The 27,245-nt window shown below is 43.7% G+C and overlaps 1 protein-coding gene across 1 annotated transcript in view; it reads left to right on the forward strand.

Moving 5' to 3' along the window:
• The first annotated feature begins 15 nt into the window (after positions 1 to 15).
• CDC123 (cell division cycle 123) overlaps positions 16 to 27,245 on the forward strand; it is a 77,721-nt gene continuing 50,491 nt past the window's right edge. The window contains exons 1-6 of the mRNA XM_065415259.1: positions 16 to 145; positions 1,817 to 1,888; positions 3,912 to 3,972; positions 5,426 to 5,458; positions 14,448 to 14,543; positions 16,738 to 16,844. Of these exons, the coding sequence (XP_065271331.1) occupies positions 72 to 145; positions 1,817 to 1,888; positions 3,912 to 3,972; positions 5,426 to 5,458; positions 14,448 to 14,543; positions 16,738 to 16,844 (443 nt within the window). The 5' untranslated portion in view covers positions 16 to 71. The remainder of the gene's footprint in view (positions 146 to 1,816; positions 1,889 to 3,911; positions 3,973 to 5,425; positions 5,459 to 14,447; positions 14,544 to 16,737; positions 16,845 to 27,245) is intronic.

Below are 27,245 nucleotides of genomic sequence, written 5' to 3' on the forward strand. Positions count from 1 at the left end.
CGAGTTCCGGGCGGCTCCGCTGGGCCTGGGCGGAGGGTTCCGGGCGCTGGCGCGGACTCGGAGTAGCGACGATGAAGAAGGAGCAGGTTCTGCACTGCCAGTTCTCGGCGTGGTACCCGCGCTTCCGGGCCCTCACCATCCGCAGGTGGGAGTGGAGCGGGCGTGGGGGCAGGGCCTGGAGGGGCTGGGCCGGGGGAGGGGGTGTGGGGGCAGGGCCGGGAGGGGCTGGGCCGGGGGAGGGGGTGTGGGGGCAGGGCCTGGAGGGGCTGGGAGTGGGCGTGGGGGCAGGGCCGGGCTGGGCCGGGGGAGGGGGCGTGGGGGCAGGGCCGGGAGGAGCTGGGCCGGGGGAGGGGGCGTGGGGGCAGGGCCGGGAGGGCTGGGGAGGGGGCGTGGGGGCAGGACCTGGAGGGGCTGGGCCTGGGGAGGGGGCGTGGGGACAGGGCCTGGAGGAGCTGGGCCGGGGGAGGGGGCGTGGGGGTAGGGCCGGGAGGGGCTGGCGGGGAGCAGGATATGGAAGAACTGGGCTGAGGGTGAGAACATGCAGAAGCTGGTGTGGGGGCAGGGCACGGAGGAGCTGGGCCGGGGGAGGGGGCGTGGGGGCAGGGCCTGGAGGGGCTGGGCCGGGGGAGGGGGCGTGGGGGCAGGGCCGGGAGGAGCTGGGCCGGGGGAGGGGGCGTGGGGGCAGGGCCTGGAGGAGCTGGGCCGGGGGAGGGGGCGTGGGGGTAGGGCCGGGAGGGGCTGGCGGGGAGCAGGATATGGAAGAACTGGGCTGAGGGTGAGAACATGCAGAAGCTGGTGTGGGGGCAGGGCACGGAGGAGCTGGGCCGGGGGAGGGGGCGTGGGGGCAGGGCCTGGAGGGGCTGGGCCGGGGGAGGGGGCGTGGGGGCAGGGCCGGGAGGAGCTGGGCCGGGGGAGGGGGCGTGGGGGCAGGGCCGGGAGGAGCTGGGCCGGGGGAGGGGGCGTGGGGGTAGGGCCGGGAGGGGCTGGCGGGGAGCAGGATATGGAAGAACTGGGCTGAGGGTGAGAACATGCAGAAGCTGATGTGGGGGCAGGGCACGGAGGAGCTGGGCTGGGGTGGATGGGGAGGGCATGTGCACAAGGATGGCTATTCTGGGTTAGACCAATGGTCCATCTAGCCCAGTATTCTGTCTTCTGACAGTGGTTGCTAGTGTCCAATGTTTCAGAGGAAATGAACAGAACAGGGTAATGTATCCAATGATCCATCCCCTGTTCTCCAGTTCTAGCATCTGGCAGTTAGAGGGTTAGGAACACCTATTGAGAGACTGGTATGAGAGGAGTGCATTGAGGGCTGGGGAGGGTGTGGAGGCAGGGCATGGAGCTTACACCTTTTCATGGTTGAGGGATACAGTTACAAAATGACAGGTTTCAGAGTAGCAGCCGTGTTAGTCTGTATCCGCAAAAAGAACAGGAGTACTTGTGGCACCTTAGAGACTAACAAATTTATTAGAGCATAAGCTTTCGTGGGCTACAACCCATTTCTTCGGATGCATATAGAGTGAAACATATATTGAATTGCATAGCAAATGTTTCATTTAAAGAAACCCTTTGTGCACTTTTATTCTCCTCTTGCCCCCCTCCCCCCCCATCTAAGGAAAAAGTGGTTTTGTGTGTTGGTTTGATTTGGGGGGGGGGGAGAGCATAAGATTGGGATAGAACACAACAACTGTGTTCATGTCCGTGTGTTTCTGTGTGTGTTTCTTCCACAGAATTAAAGGGACATGGAATGTTGTTGGGATTTTTTAGTTTCTTTAGCCTTAATTATTCTAATATTTTTTTCTGCCTTTTGTTTGTTCAGTGCTATACTTCCACTGCCACAGAATGTGAAGGATTATTTGCTGGATGATGGAACTCTGGTAGTTTCAGGAAGGTAAAAATAAGTATTTTTCAAATATTAAATTTTGTCTCCCTATACATAGTTCATCTGCATATATTTGATAATATAGGGTGGATTAAAATCAATTAAATACAGGTTTATTTTTTTAATAACCCCTTTTAAAATTAAATTTGAAAATGACAACCTATATTCAGACCTAAATTTATTATATAATCTGTTAAAATCATTTAAATTAAGTAGTACTTGTTTGCTGTTAAGTTTTAAAGACAGTCAGACCTCTGAACCCCAGTGGAAGTTACTGGTTAAGCCCCTGGAACTAGAGTTGGAAGTGCTAAACCAACTTTTGACAACAGTAGCCTCTTTTGCAAGTTTAGAGAGAATATTTTCTTCATTTTAGTTTATTCAACTAATTTAGTTAAATGACTAGTTAATTCAAAATTAAGAAACCAATTGGGAATTGGAAGAAGCAGGAAACGCTTCTGATCTATAAATAAAAACTAGGATTGAGAGGATGACATCATCTAGTTCTAAAATCTTGAAGGACATGGTGACCAGAAACAGTTAAATTCACTAATTATAGATCCTAATTCCTTTTTTTAATAAATCAGTTGATTTTAAATGAAAAACATATTTTGATTATTTTTTTCTTGTATGTCCAGCACAAAAATGAAATGCTCTTTTGTGCATTCTGAATTACATTTGATTGTCTGTCCAAAATAAGCTTGACTCAAATCACAAGTGAAAAATCAATCATTTAGTAAATAAGAAATGTATAATTTATCATTTTATAATATAAAAATGTAAAAATTAAGAATAAGCAACTATATATCTTAAGTTACCTTTATTCATAAATAAATGTGCATAGATATTGTAGCCTCTTGTTTGGCACAAAGAAGTAACACATTTGTGTAAAGGCAAGTTGCAAATGACATATTTTAATGGTTACCAACTAATGAGAATCAACCTTTCTTTAGGAAAATAACTTAAAAATACAAATATAAAACACAATTAAAATCAAGTATTTCAGTAAAAGTTTCCTGGTTGCTAATTTAAATCATGATTAAAATCAGTGATTTCAGTTGCTTTAATTTAATTTCCATCCTGATAGGGAGTAACAAAGGGTGCTATACCCTCCCCTGCAGAAGTTGGGAATGTTGCCTCTCCTGAGGCACAAGAATGAGTTTTCCACACAGCAGGTCATTGCTCTTCCAGCTAAGCCTTTAGGTTAACCCAATCATGTTGTATTCAAAGTAATGAAATCAGATAGCATGACTGTATCTGGAAGGAGGAGAACACTGGAGAATCCATTAAATATACAGCTAGCCATAGTTCCCCAAAATGGCGAGAAGCATGTGCTCAGTGATATTGGCCAAGGAACCTAAGAAATCACCTAAAGCTCTAAGATGAAGATTGTGGTCAACCACTCCACTCACTTGGCACAACGAAGCACCAACAGTCCAGCTTGTTTGTAAGGGGACAGAACTTTCTCAAGCGGTGGACTGAGACTGTGGAATCAGTTCCAATAATATCTAAGAACCATTAAAAACCTCAACTTCTCCTCCATGTGCAAGGCCTGCCTCTTTGACCTTGCCTACAAAAACACACAAGCAAAGTTAAAAGCTCCCAGTTTTCCCCCGGGGAGAGGAGCAGCATCAATCCTGTGGTTTTCTAGTTACCTCATTTAATGCACTGCTGGGAGGGCACTTACCATGTTGATGGGTGTGGTATAAAAATCTGAATAAAATGAGTCACAAAATATTCAATGAGTTTGAATGGATTCAGAAGTGAAAGTGATATGCTGACAAAAAAGCAGAATGATTTTGTGACTAGGGCACTGGACTTGGGAGATCTGTCTTCTGTTCTTGGCTTTGCCACTGACTCACTGTAACTGCATCACAGTGTATTGTGAGACTTAATTCATCCACTTATAAAAGCACTTTGAGATCTTTAGCTGGCAGTTATGGTGGAAGTCCAAGTGTTCTGTCAAAATCAAACTCTCGATACTCAAGATTTCTAAGAGCTTTTTTTTCCCCCCCCTCTCTAACTTTTGTTTCAGGGATGATCCCCCAACATGTTCTCAGGAAGACAGTGATGATGATCAGGCAGAGGAAATACAGGTTGGTACAAAATGTAATAAAACTTGTGTGAAGTCTCTTACAAAATAAATGTATTAATACTTACCACATCTGTAGAGATCTATAGGGAGGCATAGCACTTTACAGAATAATAAAAACATGGTCCCTGCTGTGAGGAACTTAAAACTTAGTTTAGATCAGGGGTCGGCAATCTTTGGCACACGGCCCGTGAGGGAAATCCGCTGGCAGGCCGGGAGGGTTTGTTAACCTGCAGCGTCCGCAGGTTTGGCCGATCGCAGCTCCCACTGGCCGCGGTTGGAGCTGCGATTAGCCGAACCTGCGGACACTGCCGGTATTACAAACCGTCCTGGCCTGCCAGCGGATTTCCCTCATGGGCCGCATGCCAAAGGTTGCCAATCCCTGGGTTAGATACATCCTGACTTCAGGGAGGGAGGAAAGTTTGCATAAAATATTGCTATTATATTTGTTTCTCACAAGGCACATATCTTATTAGTTTCTTTATTAATTGGTTTTGTTAGGCTCAGAAGGAAACAGGGGAGAGACTGTGGAAAGAAGTGGGTTTTACAGGGGGCATTTGAAGGAACAAAGAGAGGCTGTGTACCAAACAGGATCAGGGAGGACATTCCAGGCACAGGAGGCAGCCTGGGAAAAACAATGTAAGCTCTTGAAGAGAAAAAGAATTGAAGCGAAGTTAGCTAACCATTGGTCTAGAACTGAGAAGTGGTGGGAATTGGGACAAGATTTAGGCAGGGACAGAGCTGTGCCAAGCTTTACTCTGCACATCTCCTTGGCTTGCTTCTCTGTCATGTTCTGGTTGTAATTTGCAAAGACGACTTCAAGACTTATTTCTACAGTTAAGGACGGTGATACTGATGCTAAACCCAAGGTTTTGTGCTGTGCATGGCTTTTCATAGCCCCATACTACCTGAACTGTTCTGCCTCTCCCTTTTTCATTTAGACCATTATTTTTATTAGGTCTTGTCTACACGGTGAGTTAGTGTGTGGCAAGCCGGGGTATGACTCTACAGCATGACAGCCTGCTGCACACTAACTCGCTGTGTGGATTCTGTTACACCGCAGTGAAAGTTCCGGGGGGTGGCTCAGAAACCCAGCATGCTCTGGGACTTTCACTGCACTGTAGCAGGGCCTACACATCAGGTTAGTGTGCAGCATACTGGTGCGCTGTAAATTCACACTCTGGCTTACTGCATGCTAACTCACTGTGTAGACAAGCTCTTATTTGCTATCTTCATTTATGTGAAGTGTTCTGTCTTCAAAAACTGCACCTCTCTATATGTTGGGTGCTGTACCCACTCTCGTCTTTGATACAAGATCTCCAGGACAGAAACTGGATTTGTTTGGCATGTTTTACCTATTGTACAATGTTATGTAGATTTATGGTGTTACATAAATAATAAATATGCTAGGACATCCAAGAAACCATTAAAAATTGTTCTATTCCTCTTTCATTTAGTGGTCAGATGATGAGAATACCACAACACTTACGGTAAGGATGATTTATGTACCTACAAACATGGGATTTTGTCCACATTATTCTTTCTGTAATCTGAGAATTAAGCTCATTTTCAGAAGGTTAAATTTACCCATTGTTACAATTAACATGTATCAGGCCATTCCAGATTTGTAGCAGGGTGGATGTTTCTCATTATAGAACCTGGTGGAATCTCACTTTTTGTCCAAAACACACCAGTGACCGGAAACTTATTTAAATTGTAATATGAAAATCAAGTTGTTATTGCTTCCTTTGTGGATAATCAAAAATAAAAATGGGCCAGTGTTTAAGGATCTGATTCTCACCAGGCTATAGGAAATGAACTGAAGTTCAGCACTAAATATAGCCATCTTTCATTCTTGCCACTTCCAACATGTCTCCCCAATTACATAATCAAACCTTAGGCAGAAGAGATGAAGGCCCTGTAGCTTTCTGCTTTCAGAGCTCTCCGCAACTCCACTCTCCTACACCTTTGCCATTATTTCCTCCTATGTCCCTTTCCTACTGTCTGCTCAAATTGTCATTTTTTCCTTCTCCTGTCTTTGCATCCTTTTTGTGCAGCCCCCTGCTCTTGAAACAGGATCCTGACTACCCTGAACCAAGCCCCCTCCCTCTCCTCTTCCAAATCACTTCTGAAAAGTCCATTTATTCCACAAATATTAATGTAGTTGCACCCCTTTTTGCCTATCATCTGTGCCATGCCCATCCATCTTATTAATGTGGTAGAGCCAAAGTGTTTTGATCAGTTTTGTGGCTCCATTGTTTACTCCTGGGGGATTCTGCGCCAAAAAATTAAAAATTCTGCATATTTTATTTGTGATTATGTTGTGTTATTTGACACCAGTTTCAATTATTTTGGTAACTTATTTCTAAATACACCTCTACCCTGATATAACGCTGTCCTTGGGAGCCAAAAAATCTTACTGCGTTATAGGTGAAACCGCGTTATATCGAACTTGCTTTGATCTGCCGGAGTGCGCAGCGCCCCCCCCGCCCCCCCCCCTGGAGCACTGCTTTACTGCGTTATATCCGAATTCGTATTATATCGGGTCGCGTTATATCAGTACCTGTCAGAAAGTATGTCTCTAACAATATAGACAACAAAAAAGATTCAGGAAATGTTTTTTGACAAATAGATTCCTTACTAGGGATATTAATACAGAACTTTGAGTAATAATTCATTTAAACTACAGTACAGAACCGTATTTTCCGCACCTCTCAGAAGCAGTGCAAAGCCTTGGGTGATTCAGGGGTATCGGAGGAGCTGAGGGAGAGGGAAGTAATTGCTGAGAAGGAGCCTGGGTATGACCTTGAAGGTTTGTTGGGTATGGGTAGGAAAAGTATGGAACAGGTTTTTCTGGGCATGGTGGTGGGGAGGGATTATTAGGGAGCATCCCCCAGGCAGATCCTGGCTGACCCCTAGCCCCTCCCATTCAGTCAGGCACATCTGCTCCTGTCCCCATGTGACCCTGCACTCCCATGTGTCCCTCCACCCCACTCAGACACTCTCTCCCCCTCTTCCCCTGTGTCTGTGCACCCTCTTCCCCTGTGTCCGTGCACCCCGTCCCCATGTGTCTCTGTGCCCCCACTCAGCCAGTCCCGTTCCCCCTGTAGCTCTGCAACCCGTCCCCCTCTACCCATGTGTCCCAGGCACCCCCCTCAGCCATTCTCCTCCCCTCATATACATGTGTACCTGCACCCCCTGTCCCCATGTGTCTGTGCCCCCACACAGCCATCCCCCTTCCTCCTATAGCTCTGCACCCCCTCTGCCCACGTGCCCCTGCACCCCCTGTCCCCATGTCTCTGTGCCCCCCACTGAGCCTTCCCTCTGTAGCTCTGCACCCCCCTCTGCCCGTGTGGCTCTGCATCTACCTCCCCCCTGTGGCCCTGCGCCTCCACTCCCATTCAGCCCCTGCCCCAGTCTGTCCTCCCCCACTAGCCCTTATGAGCCCCTGTCTGACCCCCCAGCAGCCCCACGCTGTCTGACTCCCCATATCTCCTGTCTCCTGACCTGGTCCAACAGGCACTGTGAAGAACGCAGGCTCTTTCTCTTCCCTATCATAGCTGGGACTTGCCAGGAGCGGCTGCTGTATTCTAGTGCCTTAGCACCCTCTGGTGGGCAGCAACTTTTCAGCAGAAGCTATTTTCTGTAAAATAATAATAATAATTAAAAATATGCATGGCACATGAAATATGTGTGCACGCAGTGGCGCAGAATTCCCCCCAAGAGTAATTGTACTAAGCACTGTACAAACACGTGTCCTGGACTCTCAATAGCTTATATGTTTACTGAGAGTTTACAGCTTTGCATTTTGAATCAATAGAGACTTACACATGTGTTTAACTTTACACTTGTGAGTAGTGTCTGTTGATTTCAGTGGAGCTACTTACACACCTGTGTCTTTTTCAAATTGGTGCCTTAGATTGTAAATTGTTCAGACCAGGGATTTTGTGTGTTGTTCATTGCATTTTACCTTTGTAAAGTGTCATGTTTTGTTTACAGTGCTGTGCAAATAATGTCTGGCTGTTGAATCAGATCTCATAATTACATTCAAAAAGTGCTGTATCCAAGTTGGTGTAACTCCACTGACTTCAGTGAAGCTATGCCAGCTTAGACCAGCTAAGCATCATGTCCAGGCTATGGATTGGAGTTCATCACCTTAGTTGCTCTATTTGGGTTACAGTTACAAGAGGCTCCATCAGAATAAATTAGAGGATTAATATTTGTAGAAAAGCTTATATTATATAAAGGTTAAGAGCTATATGTGTTCCGATTTTTGAGAAATGGCAAGTTTTCCTAGCCTGGAAATATGAGGAAGCAGGGTTAATGGTTTGGATGTTGCCTTTTCTGTTTCAGTATTAAGATGTTTTGATTGTATAACTATGATTCTTTATGCTACTTAAAGTAAAACTGATTAATTTTTATACATTTATTAAGGATGTTCAAGATCCGAGTTATATGAAAACTTAGTGAGTAAAATCCTGGCCCAGTTGAAGTCAATGGCAATTCTCCATTGAACTCAGTGGGACCAGGATTTTACCTCCGATGTGTATACTTTTGTTTTTCCTCTCTGCCCCTCATGATGTTTTAGGAGATTTATTTGTCTTGAACAAATCACTGATTTTTATATGCTCTTTTAAAATATGTCTTTCTGATGTAATTACTAGGGCTGTCGATTAATCGCAGTTAACTCGCACGATTAACTTCAAAAAATTAATTGCAACTAATCACAGTTTTAATCGCACTGTTAAACAATAGAATACCAACTGAAATTTATTAAATATTTTGGATATTTTTCTACATTTTCATATATATTGTATTCTGTGTTGCAATTGAAATCAGTGTATATTATTTTTTATTACAAATATTTGCACTGTAAAAATGATAAACAAAAGAAATAATGAGGAGTCTGGTGGCACCTTAAAGACTAACAGATTTATTTGGGCATAAGCTTTCGTGGGTAAAAAACCCACCTCTTCAGATGCATGGAGTAAAAATTACAGATACAAGCATAAATATACTGGCACAGGAAGAGAAGGGAGTTGCCTTACAAGTGGAGAACCAGTGTTGACAAGGCCAATTCAGTCAGGGTGGATGTGGTCCACTCCCAATAATTGAGGAGGAGGTGTCAATACCAAGAGAGGGAAATTTGCTTTTGTAGTGAGCCAGCCACTCCCAGTCCCTATTCAATCCCAAATTAATGGTGTTAAATTTGCAAATGAATTGTAGCTCTGCTGTTTCTCTTTGAAGTCTGTTTTTGAAGTTTTGTTGTTGTTGAAGAGTGGCTATTTTTAAATCTGTTATTGAATGTCCAGGGAGATTGAAGTGTTCTCCTACTGGCTTTTGTATGTTACCATTCCTGATGTCTGATTTGTGTCCATTTATTCTTTTACGTAGAGACTGTCCGGTTTGGCCAATGTACATGGCAGAGGGGTATTGCTGGCACATGATGGCATATATCACATTAGTAGATGTGCAGGTGAATGAGCTCCTGATGGTGTGGCTGATGTGGTTGGGTCCTCTGATGGTGTTGCTAGAGTAGATATGGGGACAGAGTAGGCAACGGGGTTTGTTACAGGGATTGGTTCCTGGGTTAGTGATTCTGTGGTGTGGTGTGTAGTTCCTGGTCAGTATTTGCTTCAGGTTGGGGGGCTGTGTGTAGGCGAGGACTGGCCTGTCTCCCAAGGTCTGTGAGAGTGAGGGATCGTTTTCCAGGATAGGTTGTAGATCGTTGATGATGTGCTGGAGAGGTTTTAGCTGGGGGCCAGTGGTGATGGCCAGTGGTGTTCTGTTATTTTCCTTGTTGGGCTGGGCCTGTCCTGTAGTAGGTGACTTCTGGGTCTCGCTCTGTCAGTCTGTTTCCTCACTTCCCCAGGTGGGTATTGTAGTTTTAAAAATGCTTGATAAAGATCTTGTAGGTGTCTGTCTCTGTCTGAGGGATTGGAGCAAATGCGGTTGTATCTTAGGGCTTGGCTGTAGACAATGGATCGTGTGATGTGTCTTGGATGGAAGCTGGAGGCATGTAGGTAAGTATAGCAGTCAGTAGGTTTCCAGTATAGGGTGGTGTTTATGTGACCATCACTTATTTTCACTGTAGTGTCCAGGAAGTGGATCTCTTGTGTGGACTGGTCCAGGCTGAGGTTGATGGTGGGGTGGAAATTGTTGAGATCCAGGTGGAATTCTTCAAGGGCCTCCTTCCCGTGGGTCCATATGATGAAGATGTCATCAGTGTAGCGCAAGTAGAGGAGGGGCACTAGGGGACGAGAGCTGAGGAAGCGTTGTTCCAAGTCAGCCATAAAAATGTTGGCATACTGTGGGGCCATGCGGGTACTCATAGCAGTGCCGCTGACTTGAAGGTATAAGTTGTCCCCAAATCTGAAATGGTTGTGGGTGAGGACAAAGTCACAGAGCTCAGCACCAGGTGTGCGGTGGCCTCATCAGGGATACTGTTCCTGAGAGCTTATAGTCCATCCTCATGTGGAATATTGGTGTAAAGAGCTTCTACATCCATGGTGGCCAGGATGGTGTTTTCAGGACGATCATCAATGCATTGTAGTTTCCACGGGAAGTCGGTGGTGTCTCGAAGATAGCAAGGAGTGCCCATAGCGTAGGGTCTGAAGGGAGAGAGTCCAAATAGCCGGAAGCTATTTTCTTCATGTGCCAGTATATTTATGCTTGTATCTGTAATTTTCACTCCATGCATCTGAAGAAGTGGGGTTTTTTACCTACGAAAGCTTATGCCCAAATAAATCTGTTAGTCCTTAAGGTGCCACCGGACTCCTTGTTGTTTTTGTGGATACAGACTAACACGGCTACCCCTCTGATAAAAGAAATAATATTTTTCAATTCACCTCATACAAGTACTGTAGTGCAATCTCTTTGTTGTGAAAGTGCAACTTACAAATGTAGATTCTTTGTTTGTTACATAACTGCACTCAAAAACAAAATAATGTAAAACTTCAGAGCCTACAAGTCCACTCAGTCCTACTTCTTGTTCAGCCAATCACTAAGACAAACTGTGATGGGATCCCCCCAGGGTGTAGCCTGGGACTGTGGGACTCCTGTGCCCCCTTAACTCTCTCCAGCCTGGCTGTCTCTCTCAATGCCTTTTTAGTGACCAGCAGCAAGCCCCTCCAAGGTGCTGTGATCATCATTAAGTTTTTTAATCGTGCAATTAACTTTTTTAATCGCGTGATAGCCCTAGTAATTACAGTGTTGAAATAATGTCTGTTTTTTAAACAAAGTGTATGTGTAGAACACAAAGTGCCTTTTCAAATGTCAAAAGTATTTTAAAAGAAAAACTATTAAGAAAATCCATCACACATACAAAGTAAACGATCTTTTTCAGATTCAGTGAAAATAACTTATTTACTTGGCTCATAATCTACATTCTGAACCTTACTTTGTGCCCTGCAGCAGTGGCTGTCATGGCCACTAGGAACACTTAAGAAACGCGTGACAGAGAATTTAACTACATAGAAAAGCCAGCTGCATAAACCTCACAAAGAAATCCATTTGTGCAGGGATGTATTAAAATGAAAAGGCTCTAGACAGACATCTCACATGTACTTAATGACAGTAAAGATCAAATTGAATGCTGGTAAAAGGGGCCAGATTGACAGCCCGATAGAATTCAGTCCTCTGTCCACAGACCAGGCACTATACAGCACAGGCACATTGCCAACACAAGCTTCCCCAGCACTGGCCTGCCATTCTACTTGGGGTGATTTTGCCTTTCTCAGCAGCATGTGGCTGCGGGTCACTTGCCAGAATCATCTGGATATATCCCACTCCCACTTAATTCCCTGCCATTTCAGGGGCCTCAGGCACTAGTGTGCCTGAGTCACTCCTTTTCTCTGCGTGTGGCGCATAATAGTTTAGTCCCCTGAGGGCTGTAATACACCTCTACCCCGATATAACGCTGTCCTCGTGAGCCAAAAAATCTTACTGCGTTATAGGTGAAACCGCGTTATATCGAACTTGCTTTGATCCGCCGGAGTGTGCAGCCTCCTCCCCCCCCCCCCCCGGAGCACTGCTTTACCGCGTTATATCTGGATTCGTGTTATATCGGGTCGCATTATATTGGGGTAGAGGTGTACTTTGGTCTAATTTCAGTTGTTGGGTTTAGTGTGTGGGTGGTGGTGGTGGCTTGTGATATACGTCGGGTCAGACTAGATGATCCAGTGGTCTCTTCTGGCCTTAAATTCTATGACTATATGACCAAGGCAGTGATGCTGTACTAATGGTTATAAAAGCAGCGTGAGTGCTCTGACATTGAGAAAACACAGGAAAAATGGGTTTAAAAGACTTCTTTTGGTGTCTGACTAGTTCACAGCATGAGTTCTGCAAAAAGAGCTGGTCTTTGCAAAGTTGATTTTTTGAAGCTGGTTTCAGTCCATCAGTTCCTAATTTCTTTTAAAGATTCTGGATGATCTAATTTTCTCCTAGGTTGTGAGCTCTCTGGGGCAAGGACTTATTTTGTATTGTTTTGGTATGGTGCCTAGTACAATGGAACTGCTCAGCAATTTTTCACAACAAGGTTAGGGACTAATGTGTTTTGCTCATGTTAAACAAAATGTGTACAATCATTTTTATTGCGAATTTCTAACATTACCGTGCATTGGAGCAGGGACATGAAATATGACCAGTTTTGCCCTAGTTCCAGAATACGGCCTTTGCTGCCTGAATTTGGCATTCTGAGTCTCTGAAAATCGCAGTTCGCAAATGCTCAGTTGAGACTCGTTAGATTTTGGCTGCTAAATGCTCAGAAGATGCCATCTACACTGAGCATGTCCCATCACCTCCCAGCACCTTCATGCTGATCAGACTGCATGCCCACAAAGTGACAGAGCATCAGTGTTGCCAGCTATCCCTCGGTGAAAGTCACCGGAGGGGACCTTGAAAAGTAACTTGATGGTGCAAAAAATTGCTTGTTCAGGTTTTTGGGGGCAGGGTTGGGAGGGAGGAACTTCAAGTGTGGTTCCTTTTGAAAACTAAAAAGTGCGGTAAGTGAAAACTCAGAACATATGAAGCCAAGTACAACTTAAATCATTCCACTTAAGTGGGGATTTTTTTTTAAGTGGTTTGCTGGGAAATCGTGTTGGGAGAAGCTAAAAAAGGATAAAATATTCTTGTGGATGTAAGATTTTATTTGCAGTGTGGGGTGTGAGGGGAGGAGAAAGATCTTAGCTTTAACCTAGGTGTTATTTTTAAGATGCATTTTATATAAACATTGATGGAAATAGCATTTTCCAAACACTGCTTACTGTGACATCATTTATTTATTCTTCAGGATGAAAAATCTTTGGCAAATGTCCACAAGTCTTTGATATTCTTTTGAAGGGCAGAGATTTATTCCTTCCTCTGTGCTAGCCACCCACACTAGTAGTGCTTGTAGCATCGTGAAGGATTTTTTTTTTTCTATTTTTGGTGTTCTACTATACAGTAAATCACTTATTTTTAAACAAGCATCACATTCTTTTTTAAAGCCAAAGATTCCCAGCACAGTCTATTCTCTTGGTGCAAGTTAACACATATTACTGAAGAGTGTCTTCAAGGCCCCAGCCCTACAAGCTGTTTCCCATCAGGGGGAGCCACATTGCATGAAGCCCTATTAACTTCAGATGCAGAACAGCTGGGAGATCGGGATCTGGGATTGTGTATATAGATGTTTTAAGATTTGCTCTTCTCTACAGGGATGTTGTCATGTTAAGTGATAAATATTAAAAAGTGCGTATATTTTATATATATATACACATGCAAAATATACACACATATATATTCCTAATAAATTAAGTTTTAGTTTTGTGAGGTGTTAAGATCTGATGCATATCTTGTTATTTAACTGATTTGTTTACTTTTCACTTGTATCAGTTTCAACACTGAAATTAGACCAGTCAGTTTTGTTTATTGTTTCACTTTCTAGCTTTCATACCTTGGCATAATGCTACAATATTTGGGTTGCAAATTTTTCAGGGGAATGTCTAAAGCCTCCCCCACCCCCAAAAAAGACCATTTGTTTAGAATTTTTTTCATGCTGGTTTTAGACATTTCAATCTTGTCAAATGTTGTTTCATTATCATCTATAGTCTTGACTTAACCTACAAGTGTCTCTTTAAAAGTTGCTTATTTGTTTGACTTGCAGTGTGGCCAGTTCTCATGATTTTATCATCTGTCTTGTGATAATTTTTTTTTTCTAATAAAGCCCCTGGAATCTGTTTTCATTAAAAAAAAAACAAGTAAGTGTCTAGCCCTCATTATTACAGAGAAAAGCTTGAAAACATGAACTGCAAAGGTTTAAGCACCAGAAAACAAAAACTTATTTAAAATCTCATGATTTTTGGAGCCTGCCTCATGGTTTTTGAATGGTAATACTGGATTTGCATATGAATCTATTGCAACTGTAATTTACATCCTTAATTATATTTCTAAAGCTAACCTTTTTCCTGATTGAATGTGAATTACCTTCTGTTCTCCATTTAGGCACCAGAATTCCCTGAGTTTGCACTTAAAGTTCAAGAAGCTATCACTTCCCTGGGGGGCAGCATCTTCCCGAAGCTCAACTGGAGTGCTCCAAGGGTAAGAACACTGATTACATCCTAAATGTTTTAACAGACTTTGTTGTAATCAACTCTTTGATGTATCTGGGACGTGGGAGGAGAGTAACTGCATTGATGGAGGCTGGTGCAGTAGCAGAGTTCTCAGTGGAGTGCTTCTGCAGTACAATTTGGTGCAGTCGAGTTGCACACCCTGATGTAGTACAGCATTGCATCACCCTGGTACTGTTTCATGAGCTGGAATTTATATGGGAAGAGGTACAGTATGCACGTCCTTTCCAAACATTCAGCTGTTCTCTTCATTTGATAGGCACTTATTAGTGGTTTGTAGAGAAAATAAAAATGTCTAGAATCAAGGTCTAAAAGGTATACCGCTTAGCAAGAACTTTAGCTCTACTTTGCCATGACAATTCTGAGATATGTAGCTAATTTAATTGCTTTTCTTTGACAAAACAAAGTGTTATGAGATTAAAATACCGGTGAATAGTGTAAGGATTATTTTAAATGTAATAATCTAAAAAGGTTTTTACTGATAGGCAACAGCCCCTGCTTTGATTATTGTGGTTTCTCCATAATTCACATGCTTCAATATTTTTTGCTTAGAGAAAAATCAGTCTTTAAAAAAAAAAAAAAATTCTTCTCCCCTTCTCTCCATCTCCCCATCACATCTCCCACCCCCCACAAAAAAATAAGAAGAATAAAACCTAGCTGCCTGTTTAAACTTACTGTGTTAGCAGGATATAAAATACGTTCTTCATTCTGTCCTTTTTAGTTTAAAACATGTCTAAAAATTTGACTCTTAATGTTAGCATATCCCAAAGTTCTCCTGTCATATTCCTAAAGGGAGTTTCTGCCCAAAGGACCCAGGAAATTGCTTGGAAATACTGAAGAAAAGACTTGTTCCTATTCTGATTTGCACTGATTTCAGTATATGTCCATGCACAGAACAATAGCTTCATTGAGTCATGTGTTCATGATGTGAAGAGAAACTCCTGCCAAAATCAGTTGTCCATCTTTGTAGTCCTGCTTGTCAACTCATACTTCAAAATGGTGTGCAGTACAGTAACTCCTCACTTAACGTTGTAGTTATGTTCCTGTAAAATGCGACTTTAAGCGAACCGATGTTAAGCGAATCCAATTTCCTCATAAGAATTAATGTAAATGAGGGGGTTAGGTTCCAGGGAAATTTTTTTCACCAGACAAAAGACTATATTTTATTTATATATATATATATATATATATATATATACACACACACACATATATATATATATATACACACACACTCTCTCTCTCTCTCTCTCTCTCTCTCTCTCTCTCTCTCTCTCTCTCTCTCTAAGTTTTAAACAAACAATTTAATACTGGTACACAGTGATGATGATTGTGAAGTTTGGTTGAGGTGGAGGAGTCAGAGGGTGGGATATTTCCCAGGGAATGCCTTACTTCTAAATGATGAGCTAGCAATTGTCTAAGCCCTCAAGGGTTAACTCTCACAAGGCAGCAGGAGTGGAGGGAGGGGAGACAACATCGCAGACAGACACACACCGTGTGTGTGTGTGTGTGAGAGAGAGAGATGTGCATTTCCCCTTTAAGTACGCTGACCCTACTCTTAAGTACACTGCCTTGTTAATTAGATCAGCTTGCTGAGACCGCAGCTGCTGCCAGCAAGCTCTCTCCATCCTGAGCTTTGTCCTATGTCGCCCCTGCTCTATGGAAGATGGGGTAAGCGGGGTGCAGGGAGGAGGGGGACACCTTGACATTAGCCCCCCTCTTCCTCCCTTCCCCCCCGCACAGCAAGCAGGAGTCTCAGGGAGCAGCTCCAAGGCAGAGGGCAGGAGCAGCACATGGCAGTGGGGGGAGGGACAGCTGAACTGTGGGCAATTGATAGCCTGCTGGGCAGCTGCTGCACAGGGAACTTAGGGGAGCGAGGAGCTGATAGGGGGGCTGCTGGTCCATCCTGGTTCCAAGCCCTCACCAGCTAGCTGCAACGGGCTGCTCTTCCTGCAAGCCGTGGACAAAGCAGGTGGCTGCCAAACGACGTTAGAAGGGAGCATTGCACAACTTTAAATGAGCATGTTCCCTAATTGATCAGCAACGTAACAATGAAACAACGTTAACTGGGACGACTTTAAGTGAGGAGTTACTGTAGTTGTATGTCAGCTATTGATAAGTCACGTAAAAGTGCATTTCAAATGATATAATTCCTTCTTGTTTAGGATGCCTATTGGATAGCAATGAATAGTTCTCTGAAATGTAAAACCCTCAGTGACATCTTCCTCCTCTTCAAGAGTTCAGACTTCATTACTCGTGACTTCACTCAGCCGTAAGTATAGTTCAGACAGACAGTTTTATTAATCTGATCAAATCTAAAGTAATAGTTCCTATAAATAGATCTTCTCTGAAAAGTAACTGTAAAAGGCATCGTGGAGTTTGATTCATTGTCTCTCAGTGACTTCCATACACAACTAAAAAAATTCTTTTTTGTTTTCTAACTGCCAGCTCTGCACAAATTTTGATTCCAGGATGAGAGTGAAACCAGATTTTGTTTCTAGTGATGATGCATGAGAAAAAAGATTCTGTACGCCAAATTATCCCCTCAGCAATACCAGGGCAACCACCTCACTGCTATACAGGTGTAATGGAATCGTTTACTAAGTTCCAATCAGATAAGAAGGAAATAGACTCTGTCTTACTCTCATTCTTAGCTGTGCTGATTCTGCAGTGTTAATGGGTAAAAAGCAGTAAAATATTATTTATTTATTAAAGTAATGGGTTCTGACCCTGACTACATACAGAGAATGCCTTTGTGGACTAAATGCACTATTGTCAGAGTTGAATCACATTTTAATCAAGATATTTTTCTCTCAGTTCTTTGTTGCCAGGGGTTTTTATGATTACTTGTCTTCACTGTGGTCCAGCATCACTTTCAGTCACTTCATTTACAGCTTCTAATACTTTTGGGTTCAGTATTTCTTGCTGGGAGGAAACTGAGGCCTTGTCTACACCCAGCCGCTAGTTCGGCGGCTGGGAATCGAAGTTCCGGGTTCGATTTATCGCGTCTGGTCTGGACGCGATAAATCGATCCCGGAAGCACTCGCCGTCGACTGCGGTACTCCAGCTCGGCGAGAGGAGTACCGCGGAGTCGACGGGGAGCCTGCCTGCCGCGTGTGGACCGCGTCTGAACCGCGGTAAGTTCGAACTAAGGTATGTCGACTTCAGCTACGTTATTCACGTAGCTGAAGTTGCGTACCTTAGTTCGAAGTTGGGGGTTAGTGTAGACCAGGCCTGAGACCTCTGCTGCTGTGTCACCGCTCCTTTTTTTCTGGAGCTCCTTGATCCCAGTTCCTTTTGTTGCATTTGGAAAAATGCTATTGCCTGGAACTGTGTCTTTCTGTGGTCAGAGATAAAATGATAAGAGTACAATGGGATTAGATGGGTTTTTTTTTTTTTTCCCAATCTTCTAATTAGGAGGGGACAGTCAGTTGGGTAAGACCATTTAGCATCTGTGACCTCCAGACCTCTAAAACTTATGACTCATCCTAAATGTATTTCTTTGCAATGAAAGTGTTGTGTTTGATGAGGAGACCACTCTTTTTTTCAATTTTTACTTGAAGCTTAATTAGTGTTTAACTCCAGTTGCTGGTGCCCTGCTAAGAATCATCTTGGAAATTCTATTTAATTGTCTAGCTTAAAAAGTACTTCTTTGAAAATCAAGATCAGCGGGGGGAGGGGGAGAAAAGCCTTCCATAACTAAATTAAAACCCCAGTTTTATATAATTGGGAGGAAGCTTTATCCAATAGTTGTTGGCTGCTTATTTATTGTGGAGCTTAACAACGGTTTCAGTCCAGTAATGAAGTCAAAGCAGCTCTGGATGTTATAATGTCCATGTGCATTGCCCTATCCTGGAAAATTTAGGGCCAGACTTTTCCATGGATGGAGTATTAAGTTTTGTGCAATATCAGCAGTCATTGCAAACACACAGCTCACAATTGTGTAGGCAAAACAGGGAATTGTATTTTTATATTATGGTAATGCCCATAACTTGCTAGGCACTGTCCAAACACTGAAAGTCATAGATTTGAAGCTTCTTAAGACCAGAAGGCACCATTGTGATCATTTAATCTCACCTCCTGCATAACACGTCCCTCAGTTAAAATCCTGGTTCAAGTCCAATAGCTGTCATTGAATTAGACTATTAGAGCCTATTGTCTAGAAAAAAAATCCAATCTTCATTTAGATTTTGTGTGATGGAGAATCCACCGGAACCCGTGGTAAATTGTTCCAATGGTTAATTACCATAACTGTTAAGAATATGCTCCTTATTTCTAACCTGAATCTGTCTAGCTTCAACTTCCAGCCAAGAACATGGGACATGGTCCTTGCTCAGAAGCACTTATACTCTTAAAGGCTAAAAAGATAAAGGGTGGAGGAAAAGGTGATAGCATATATGCAAACTGATCAGGGTGGTGATAGCTAAATTTTAGTGTATTTGTTTTGATGGGAGGGATTACTCATTGGAATTGAGGTGGGAGATAGGATGGAATTGTGAGAGTAACAGAGGAAATGGCAGAGGGAGAGGAGAACTGTATGGAAATGAGGTTGAACTGAGGAGGAAGGGAGGGAGGTTGGACTAGGGCCGTGGTTCCCAAACTTTAACAGCCCGCGAACCCCTTTCACTAAATTGTGAAATCTCGTGAACCCCCTCCTAAAAATGAATATTTTCAGGGATTTAAGTTTAAATTTCCTGGGGCTCGGGCTGGGGTTTGGGCTGCCGGCTCCCCCGCTGACGGGGGCAGGGCTCGGGCTGCCAGCCCCAACTGCCTGGCCCCGCTCTCCCTGGGGCTCGGGCTGCCAGCCCCCCGTGGAGTGCTGGGGTTCGGGCTGTCAGCTCCCCTGCTGACCACCAGGACTCGGGCTGCCAGCCCCAACTGCCCGGCCCCGCTCTTCCTGGGACTCGGGCTGGGGTTTGGGCTGCCGGCTCCCCCGCTGACAGGGGGCAGGGCTTGGGCTGCTGGCCCCAACTGCTCGGCCCAGCTCTCCCTGGGGCTCGGGCTGCCAGCCCCACGCAGAGCGCTGGGGTTCCTACTGCCGACTCCCCCGCTGACCGCTGGGACTTGGGCTGCCAGCCCCAACTGCCCGGCCCCGCTCTCCCTGGGGCTTGAGCTGTCAGCCCCCTGCGGAGCGCTGGGGTTCGGGCTGCCGGCTCTCCCGCTGACCGCCGGGACTCAGGCTGCCAGCCCCAACTGCCTGGCCCCGCTCTCCCTGGGACTCGGGGTGTCTGCCCTGCAACCGGGTCCCACCTGCTGTCTCCCCCAGTGTCCTCTGTCCGCCATTAGTGAAATTTTTCTGGCGAACCCCCTGTAACGTTCTGCAAACCCCCAGGGTTCGTGAATCCCAGTTTGGGAACCACTGGACTAGGGGAATGAGCTGGGGCAGGTGAGAAGTTGCAGTAGATAGGACCAAAAGCCAGTAACAATACAGGGAATGAGGAAAAACCTATCCAGAACCCAAGTTTTCAGAGTCAAGTGAAGATTTCTGGAGGTTGTGACAACTCTTTGACAGCTGCTCTGGCTCCTGCTGTTCAGAGGGGATGGGAGACTGCTTAGCCACATGCCTCAGGCAGGTTCCTCTCCATCCATAAAGAGTTGGAAGACCCCGACTTAACCCATGTGGTGCCTTCTGTTGTAGCTGGTGCTGGCTGCTTTGGGGAGTGAGACATGGGTCTGAAAGCTTCCATAGTTTTCCCAACAAGATCCTCCTAGTGACTGTTCCCCAGAGATGAGGGAAGGAGGCTGCCAAGCCTACTGAGCACGTGCATTGTTGCCCATCGGGTGTGCAGATCTTGCAGGTGCAATTTATGTGTTATCCTTGGAAATTTCGGCCACTTAAAATTTGCTGCTACTTGTTTATTTATAAGTCTTGGGAAAATGTACCCAGGAATTACTAGCAGGAGGACTAAATCTACTAGCTAGAGGTAGGAAATGCAAGGGTGGGGGTAGCTCCACTAGCAGAGTCCAGGGCTTGTGCCTTCATGAGAAGCACAGCTGCTAGGGAGAGGTAGGATGCTGGGATTTCTACTAGGATGTTGTCCTTAAAGGCCCCGGGCAGAGTCAATCTTTAGTGTGAGCATCCAGCTAGTACATATTTTATCTTTTTTTATAAATATGAAGCTTCACGCCTCTGAAATTGTTGGAAGAAGTCATCTCCCCCACACAGATCCTGCTGGCCGAGTTTCTGCTATTTTACCCTTCAGTCTTCTGCAGTGTGGGAGTGGAAATGAGCAAATAAGTCTCTCCTTCTCTACTCCCTACCTAGCCTCTATTTCCAAGGTCTTCCTAGGGGTCACATTGGGAAAACAAAAATTGTGGTGTGGTTTCTAAAGCGCACCAGTGAAACTGATGCGATCCTTGTTAATTTGACATTGCTGCTGTTTGACAAAATTTTAATTAGCTGCAGAGACACGAGCTATCGGTAGTCTCAGGAAGACAACACTGCGTTGTGTGTGTAATACTAGCTTGTAAACTCCTCATACAGGCCACGTTCTTTATTCTGTAAACCACCCAGTTGTACTGTGTGTGAATGAAATGTTATGTATGTCTTGCCTTTATGTATTGCTGTAGCACACAAATGCATTGTTGTATAATTTGTATTAAAATAGCACCAGAAGTTCCAATCAAGGGTTGGGACCTAGGTTGCCATAAAACACATTGGGCTATGATGGTGCTGTGATGCACCTCTTATCAGCATTAATGCATCATCACACCTTTGAATTGGACTAGTCTTAGTGCCTTATCTCATTATAAAAGGATTTGTGGCCTCTTTTCACTGAAGTGTGCCATAACTTGAAACACTTTACTTGAAACACTTTTTCAAATTAAATTAAAAAAATCTCTTTTTTGCCAAGCCTGAGTGGACTAGGGTGAGACATATTTTAGTCATGGAGCATCAAGAGTACTCAAATGAAAAATTCTATGGACCTGGCAGTAAGGTTGAAAAGTTCATAGAGGGGATATAAATAAATGTAAATAACTGGATCCTATTAGAGAAGAAATTGAACAATAATGCAATTCAGTGAAAACCTGCACTATTCTCTTATTTTACAGCAAACCAGATGCTTCATGTAGAGTAGTTTTTCTAGCTTTTTCCTGTGATTGGATTTTTCTCAGTTCACTCCTGTGTTGGACACCTCCGTATTTCTTTTCTAGTAATGCTTCTCTGTCTGTTAAGTTTGTCTATTTAATTTTAGTCTTGTTCTATTGTATTTTAAAATGGTGCCATGCCTTGGTAGGTGAGAGGACAGTATATCAAGAGGGTTTAATAATCCAACGGAGGGTTTGCTTCTATCACCACTATGCAAATGCACACGTTGACATTTTAGTGCCAATCCCAGTGAGGCTGATGGAAAATGCTTTGGCCAAAGTGAACAGAAGTCACTTATGAGCCCAGGGGCTTCTTCATCGTTCTTCACTATGCAGGGGATATATGTTGGCTTTGCTTTTTCCCTTAGCTCAAGGATAAACATTTAACTGTTCTTAGTAAGGACTTCATTTTAGACTCTCCGTCCAGTTTGGATTTGATGGATTTCAGCCTTCTTGTATGATGACCCCAAGGCCTGGATGCTAGTTAATGGGATTGTGTCCCCTATTTTCTCATTGTATAAAGATGCCCAGCAAGAGACCTTGGGCTTCTGGGCAAATTGTGGTATAGCTAAACTTTCCCTCCTAAAAGCTATTTTGTAATGTTAGTGTAAAATACTGTGGTAGTTTTTGCAAGAGCAGGCTTTAGTTTGGTAATAGGGTGAATTATTGCATAGAGATGTAGATAATACGGGCAACTTTAGCCTGGGCAATTTCTGTTGATTTTGAGTGAGAGTTGTACCTAATTAGGGGCATTTAACTGTTCTTAGTAAGGACTTCATTTTAGACTCTCCGTCCAGTTTGGATTTGATGGATTTCAGCCTTCTTGTATGATGACCCCAAGGCCTGGATGCTAGTTAATGGGATTGTGTCCCCTATTTTCTCATTGTATAAAGATGCCCAGCAAGAGACCTTGGGCTTCTGGGCAAATTGTGGTATAGCTAAACTTTCCCTCCTAAAAGCTATTTTGTAATGTTAGTGTAAAATACTGTGGTAGTTTTTGCAAGAGCAGGCTTTAGTTTGGTAATAGGGTGAATTATTGCATAGAGATGTAGATAATACGGGCAACTTTAGCCTGGGCAATTTCTGTTGATTTTGAGTGAGAGTTGTACCTAATTAGGGGCAAAATTCATCCCACCTTAATCTGTAAAGCATTTTGGCCTCCTCGTAGATGAACTGTTGTAAATAAAAGGTAGTTGAATAAAACATCCTGCTTTTAATCCAGTCCGTTCATAGCATTCCTGAACTGCTCAATTATTCATATGAACTTAGGCAGTGAAACAGGCTAAATGATTAGACTTGCTGAATCACAAGGTTGTCTCTATTAATTACGCTATTGATTAAATGCCAGCGCCATAGACCTTGGCAAGCAAAAATTAGAAATGCAACTAGCATATGGAAGTAAAATGCTGAACAGGTGAAAACTGGAGACATTGTGTGTCCTCTCACTTGGATGGGCTTGTAAAAAAAGAGAGAGAAATAGATTTGATTGTATTTAGTGGGATGAAAAAACTTTTCCTCAGACATAAAATAACAGCCAAAAAACTTTTTATTATACGTTTCTTTATATTTTGTTACCTTTGTGCTCCTGAACTGTCCAACTAGTAAAAGAAGCTCTGTTGTTTGGGAGGTAGTGTGACACTGAACGGACTATTGGTAGACCTGATTTCTTATCCCAGCTCTGCCCATGACCTGCTTTGTGACCAAGGGCAAATCAGCTCATTTCTCTGTGCCTCTTTCCCCTCCCACCCTCTGCGTGTCTTGTTTGTTTATACCAAGCTGATTAGGTCAGGGTGGGATTGTGTTTGTGCAGTCTCTAGCACAATGGAGTCCCAATTTAAGTGCTACTGTAGTACAGATCATAAATAATATACAATCTGATTAGTCAGAGCATCTTGAATATGACTGGCTGTACTTCCAATGTTTAAATGTTTGGCTTCTGACATGAAGTTGGCACTTCAATCACTTTAAAATTCTTAGATATAAGAACTTCCCTCATGGAACAGTAATAGAGTAACAAGGACTTGAACACAGCACACTGATTACAGTGCAGTCAGTGTTGTGTCTCTTTCATGTAAGCATTGTATTTTACCTAACTGATTTAACAGAAAACAGATTATTCAGGGTTTGGTGTGTGGTGTGAGCCTTAGGCCAGTTTTTTTTTTAAATAACCTAATGTAGTGCATAGGCAGTAAGAACTCCCCCATTTTAATTGGATTCTGTATCAAGCTGAAAACCTTGTCCCTCCTGTAAACAAAACTTTCTTGTTTTGTTTCTATCTGCCTTTCAGTAAATGATTTTAGTATATAGTGGGATTCCCTCTGAGACCTTTTCCACTTGGCTTATCCAGAACACCTTGTCCAGTTCCGAAAGAACAATTTATCCGGTTCTCTGGGATCCAAAAAACTCAGTTAAACTCCAGATTTCATCACTGAGATTCCTTTATTTGGCTTACAGCAAGCTATGCTGTGTTGATCAGACTCAAGCATAGGAGTGGGTATAGGGCATACCACACATCCAAAGTTATACAGAAAACCTTTTCCTTTATATACATTTACACATTGCATTGCATTTACTATACATTGCATCATACATTTTGGATTGGATTGGTTACCTTGTAGGAACCAATCCCTGTGCAGGATGCTGTGTCCAGGTGTTGTCCACACTTGACCTACTCCTTACCTCATCTCTACGTTCCTAATTTATCTTGTATCAAAGGGGTAGCCGTGTTAGTCTGGATCTGTAAAAGCAGCAAAGAATCCTGTGGCACCTTATAGGAGCATGAGCTTTCGTGGGTGAATACCACGAAACATGCATCCGAAGAAGTGGGTATTCACCCACGAAAGCTCATGCTCCTATACGTCTGTTAGTCTATAAGGTGCCACAGGACTCTTTGCTGCTAATTTATCTTGTCAGTTGTTAGTAAATGGTTGTTCCCCCTCTTATCTTAGCTGGCTCACATTCTTTTCCCCCCACCTACTGATCTATTTACTTACCGTATTTAGCACAAATGTTCTGTTTTCATCCTAATGATATGTTTACCTCTCTAATTCTATCTTCCAACAAATGAGGCCTCCCTTCATATGTTAATTACTCATGTCAGACCTCTAGTAGGCATCCTTCAGTCTTGATAAACCATGGATATGTGCCCCTGAGAGAGAGAGAATTTATTCAATTATTTTATGACAGCCGTGGCTGAAGAGACCCACTCGAGAGAGACAATCTGTTGCATCTGTCACATTTAAAGGTGGTGGTTCAACCCTTTGGGCTCTTTCTTCTGCAAGCTCTTTTCTCCTCTGCCAAGCTGGACTGCTTTCTCTCGTAACTCTTGTCCACACTGCCCTTCTGTCGGTGGTGCTGGTGCGCATCCTCACCAAGAGTGCTTCCATCAACTTAAGAGGGAAAGTGTAGGGGGCTGAGCGCCAGGGCTCTCCGCTCCACGCGCAGTTCCCCACCAGGAACGGGGCAGCCACACCGGGCTTCTCGGCTCCCTGCTTTACGTCAGCCTAACACTGTAGTGTAGATCAAGCCTCAAATTTCATATGATACACTTGAATTAGGTTAACCTACCACCTGTATTAGCAGACCTTTGTTAAGCTCTTGTTTCCAAAGGCTGTGGTCCTGAGTGTGATCTTCCCAGTTATCCACATCCATGTCCATTTCATTGAGGTCTCGCTTGCAGGCATCCTTGAAATGCAATTTTGGGTGTCCTTTGGGTCTTTTTCCAGATGCCAGTTTGCCATAGAGGATGCCCTTTGGGATGTTCCCATCATCCATTCGGTGCACATGCCCAAGCCAGCAGAGGCATCTTTGAGGAATGTTTGCATGCTGGATATACTGGCCCACTTGAGCACCTCAGTGTTGGTGACTCTGACTCCTGCAGGAGATCCCAAAGATTCGATGAAGACAATGCATATGAAAGCTGTTAAGTCTCTTTTTTCCTGATGAGAGTATAAGGTCCATGCCTCATTCCTGTACAAAAGTGTGCTGATAACACAGCAGCCTCTTGCTGCATGTACTGCTAATACAGGTGGTAGGTTAACCTAACTCAAGTGTACCATATGCAATTTGAGGCTTCGTCTACGCTACAGCATTAGGTTGACATAAGGCAGGGAGCGAAGAAGCCCAGTGTGGCTGCCCTGTTCCCGGCGTGACGCTGAGAGCCCAGGCTCTCAGCCCCCCACATATCCCCTCTTAAGTCGATGGAAGCACTCTTGGTGAGGACATGTACCACCAGCAGAAGAAGGGCAGTGTGGACATGAACCACTGCAGTAATTACTGAGGTGGTTGTAAGTCAACCTTACATAGGTTGACTGATGTTTATAGTGTAGGCATGCCCTTAGACATTTGGAGATATCTTTTGGTTCGGTTTTCCATCAATTCTGTAAACTTAAAAGAATGTTTGGTGTAAGGCCCTTTTTGAGTGGCATATGAACCACCTCCTCCAACTTGCCTCAAGTGCTTAAAGTAAAAATCTCTAACAATTAAATCCAAGGGTAGAGAAAAAGGGCCTGATTGAAAAGCCTGTTCAAGTCAGTGGGAAGACTTGTGTTCAGGCTTTGGATCAGACTGTAAGGCTGTAGTATTCTTCAGGTACAAAATAACGGTTACAATTTTCATTATAACTTTGCTGGTTTGTTTTATTATCCACATGAGTAATTACAGTGATTTGCAAATCAATTCATGGCTCCTTTAGTGTGATGTATACTGCAGGCATTGTAAATCCTGGTAAATCACTTCACTCCTTTTTATGGGCAAAGGGTGAGCGGAATTAAACAGCATATATCTGCTCAATGCAGTGATGTGTTTTAGCAAGTATGTGCCAGTGGGGATTCGTATACTTGTGAAATATACCAAAAGGGATCTTTCTCCTGTTTACCTGTAAATAAAATTTCAATAAATAAAATGGAGACCAACCATATTTCACGAATGCGCTATAAGCTGTGGGGGTTAGGTCTTTCAGCCCCTGCTAGTGTCTGAAACATAAGTTCTGACCCTGGCATCTCTTAATTGTGCATGTGTGCAAATTATTTGCTGCTGTTCCCAGTGCTTTTAAACCTTAACAGTGTTTAGGTTAGAGGAACTCTGCTCAGCCTCTTGCTTCCAGTGTTCAAGGAAAGCCTCATCTGTCACAGATCAGTAACTGGATGGCTTTGGCTCTGCCTGTTAACATTCAGTACCACAATAAGTTTGGTATAAAATAGGCAGTGCTAACACTTAATAGAATGAATACATTCAAGATGGTCTTCAGGGCTAGCGGTGCATTATCTTGTGGGAAACATCCATGGCAATTTCCAGCAGGAGAGAGAAGGATTCATAGATTATTATTTAAAAAAAAAAAAAAATTCCACTTTAGCTTTGACTGGACTCAGTTGTGTTTCATTCTGAACATAAGAATGTCCATACTGGGTCAGACCAATGGTCCATGTAGCTCGGTATCCTGTCTTCCGTCAGTGACCGACGCCAGATGCTTCAGAGGGAATGAACAGAACAGGGAACTTATCAAGTGATCCAGCCCCTGTTGTTCACTCCCAGCTTCTGGCAGTTAGAGGCTTAGTACAGTGGCTCTCAACCTTTCCAGACTACT

The sequence above is a fragment of the Emys orbicularis genome, chromosome 1, assembly GCF_028017835.1.
Source record: "Emys orbicularis isolate rEmyOrb1 chromosome 1, rEmyOrb1.hap1, whole genome shotgun sequence".
Lineage (NCBI taxonomy): Eukaryota > Metazoa > Chordata > Testudines > Emydidae > Emys > Emys orbicularis.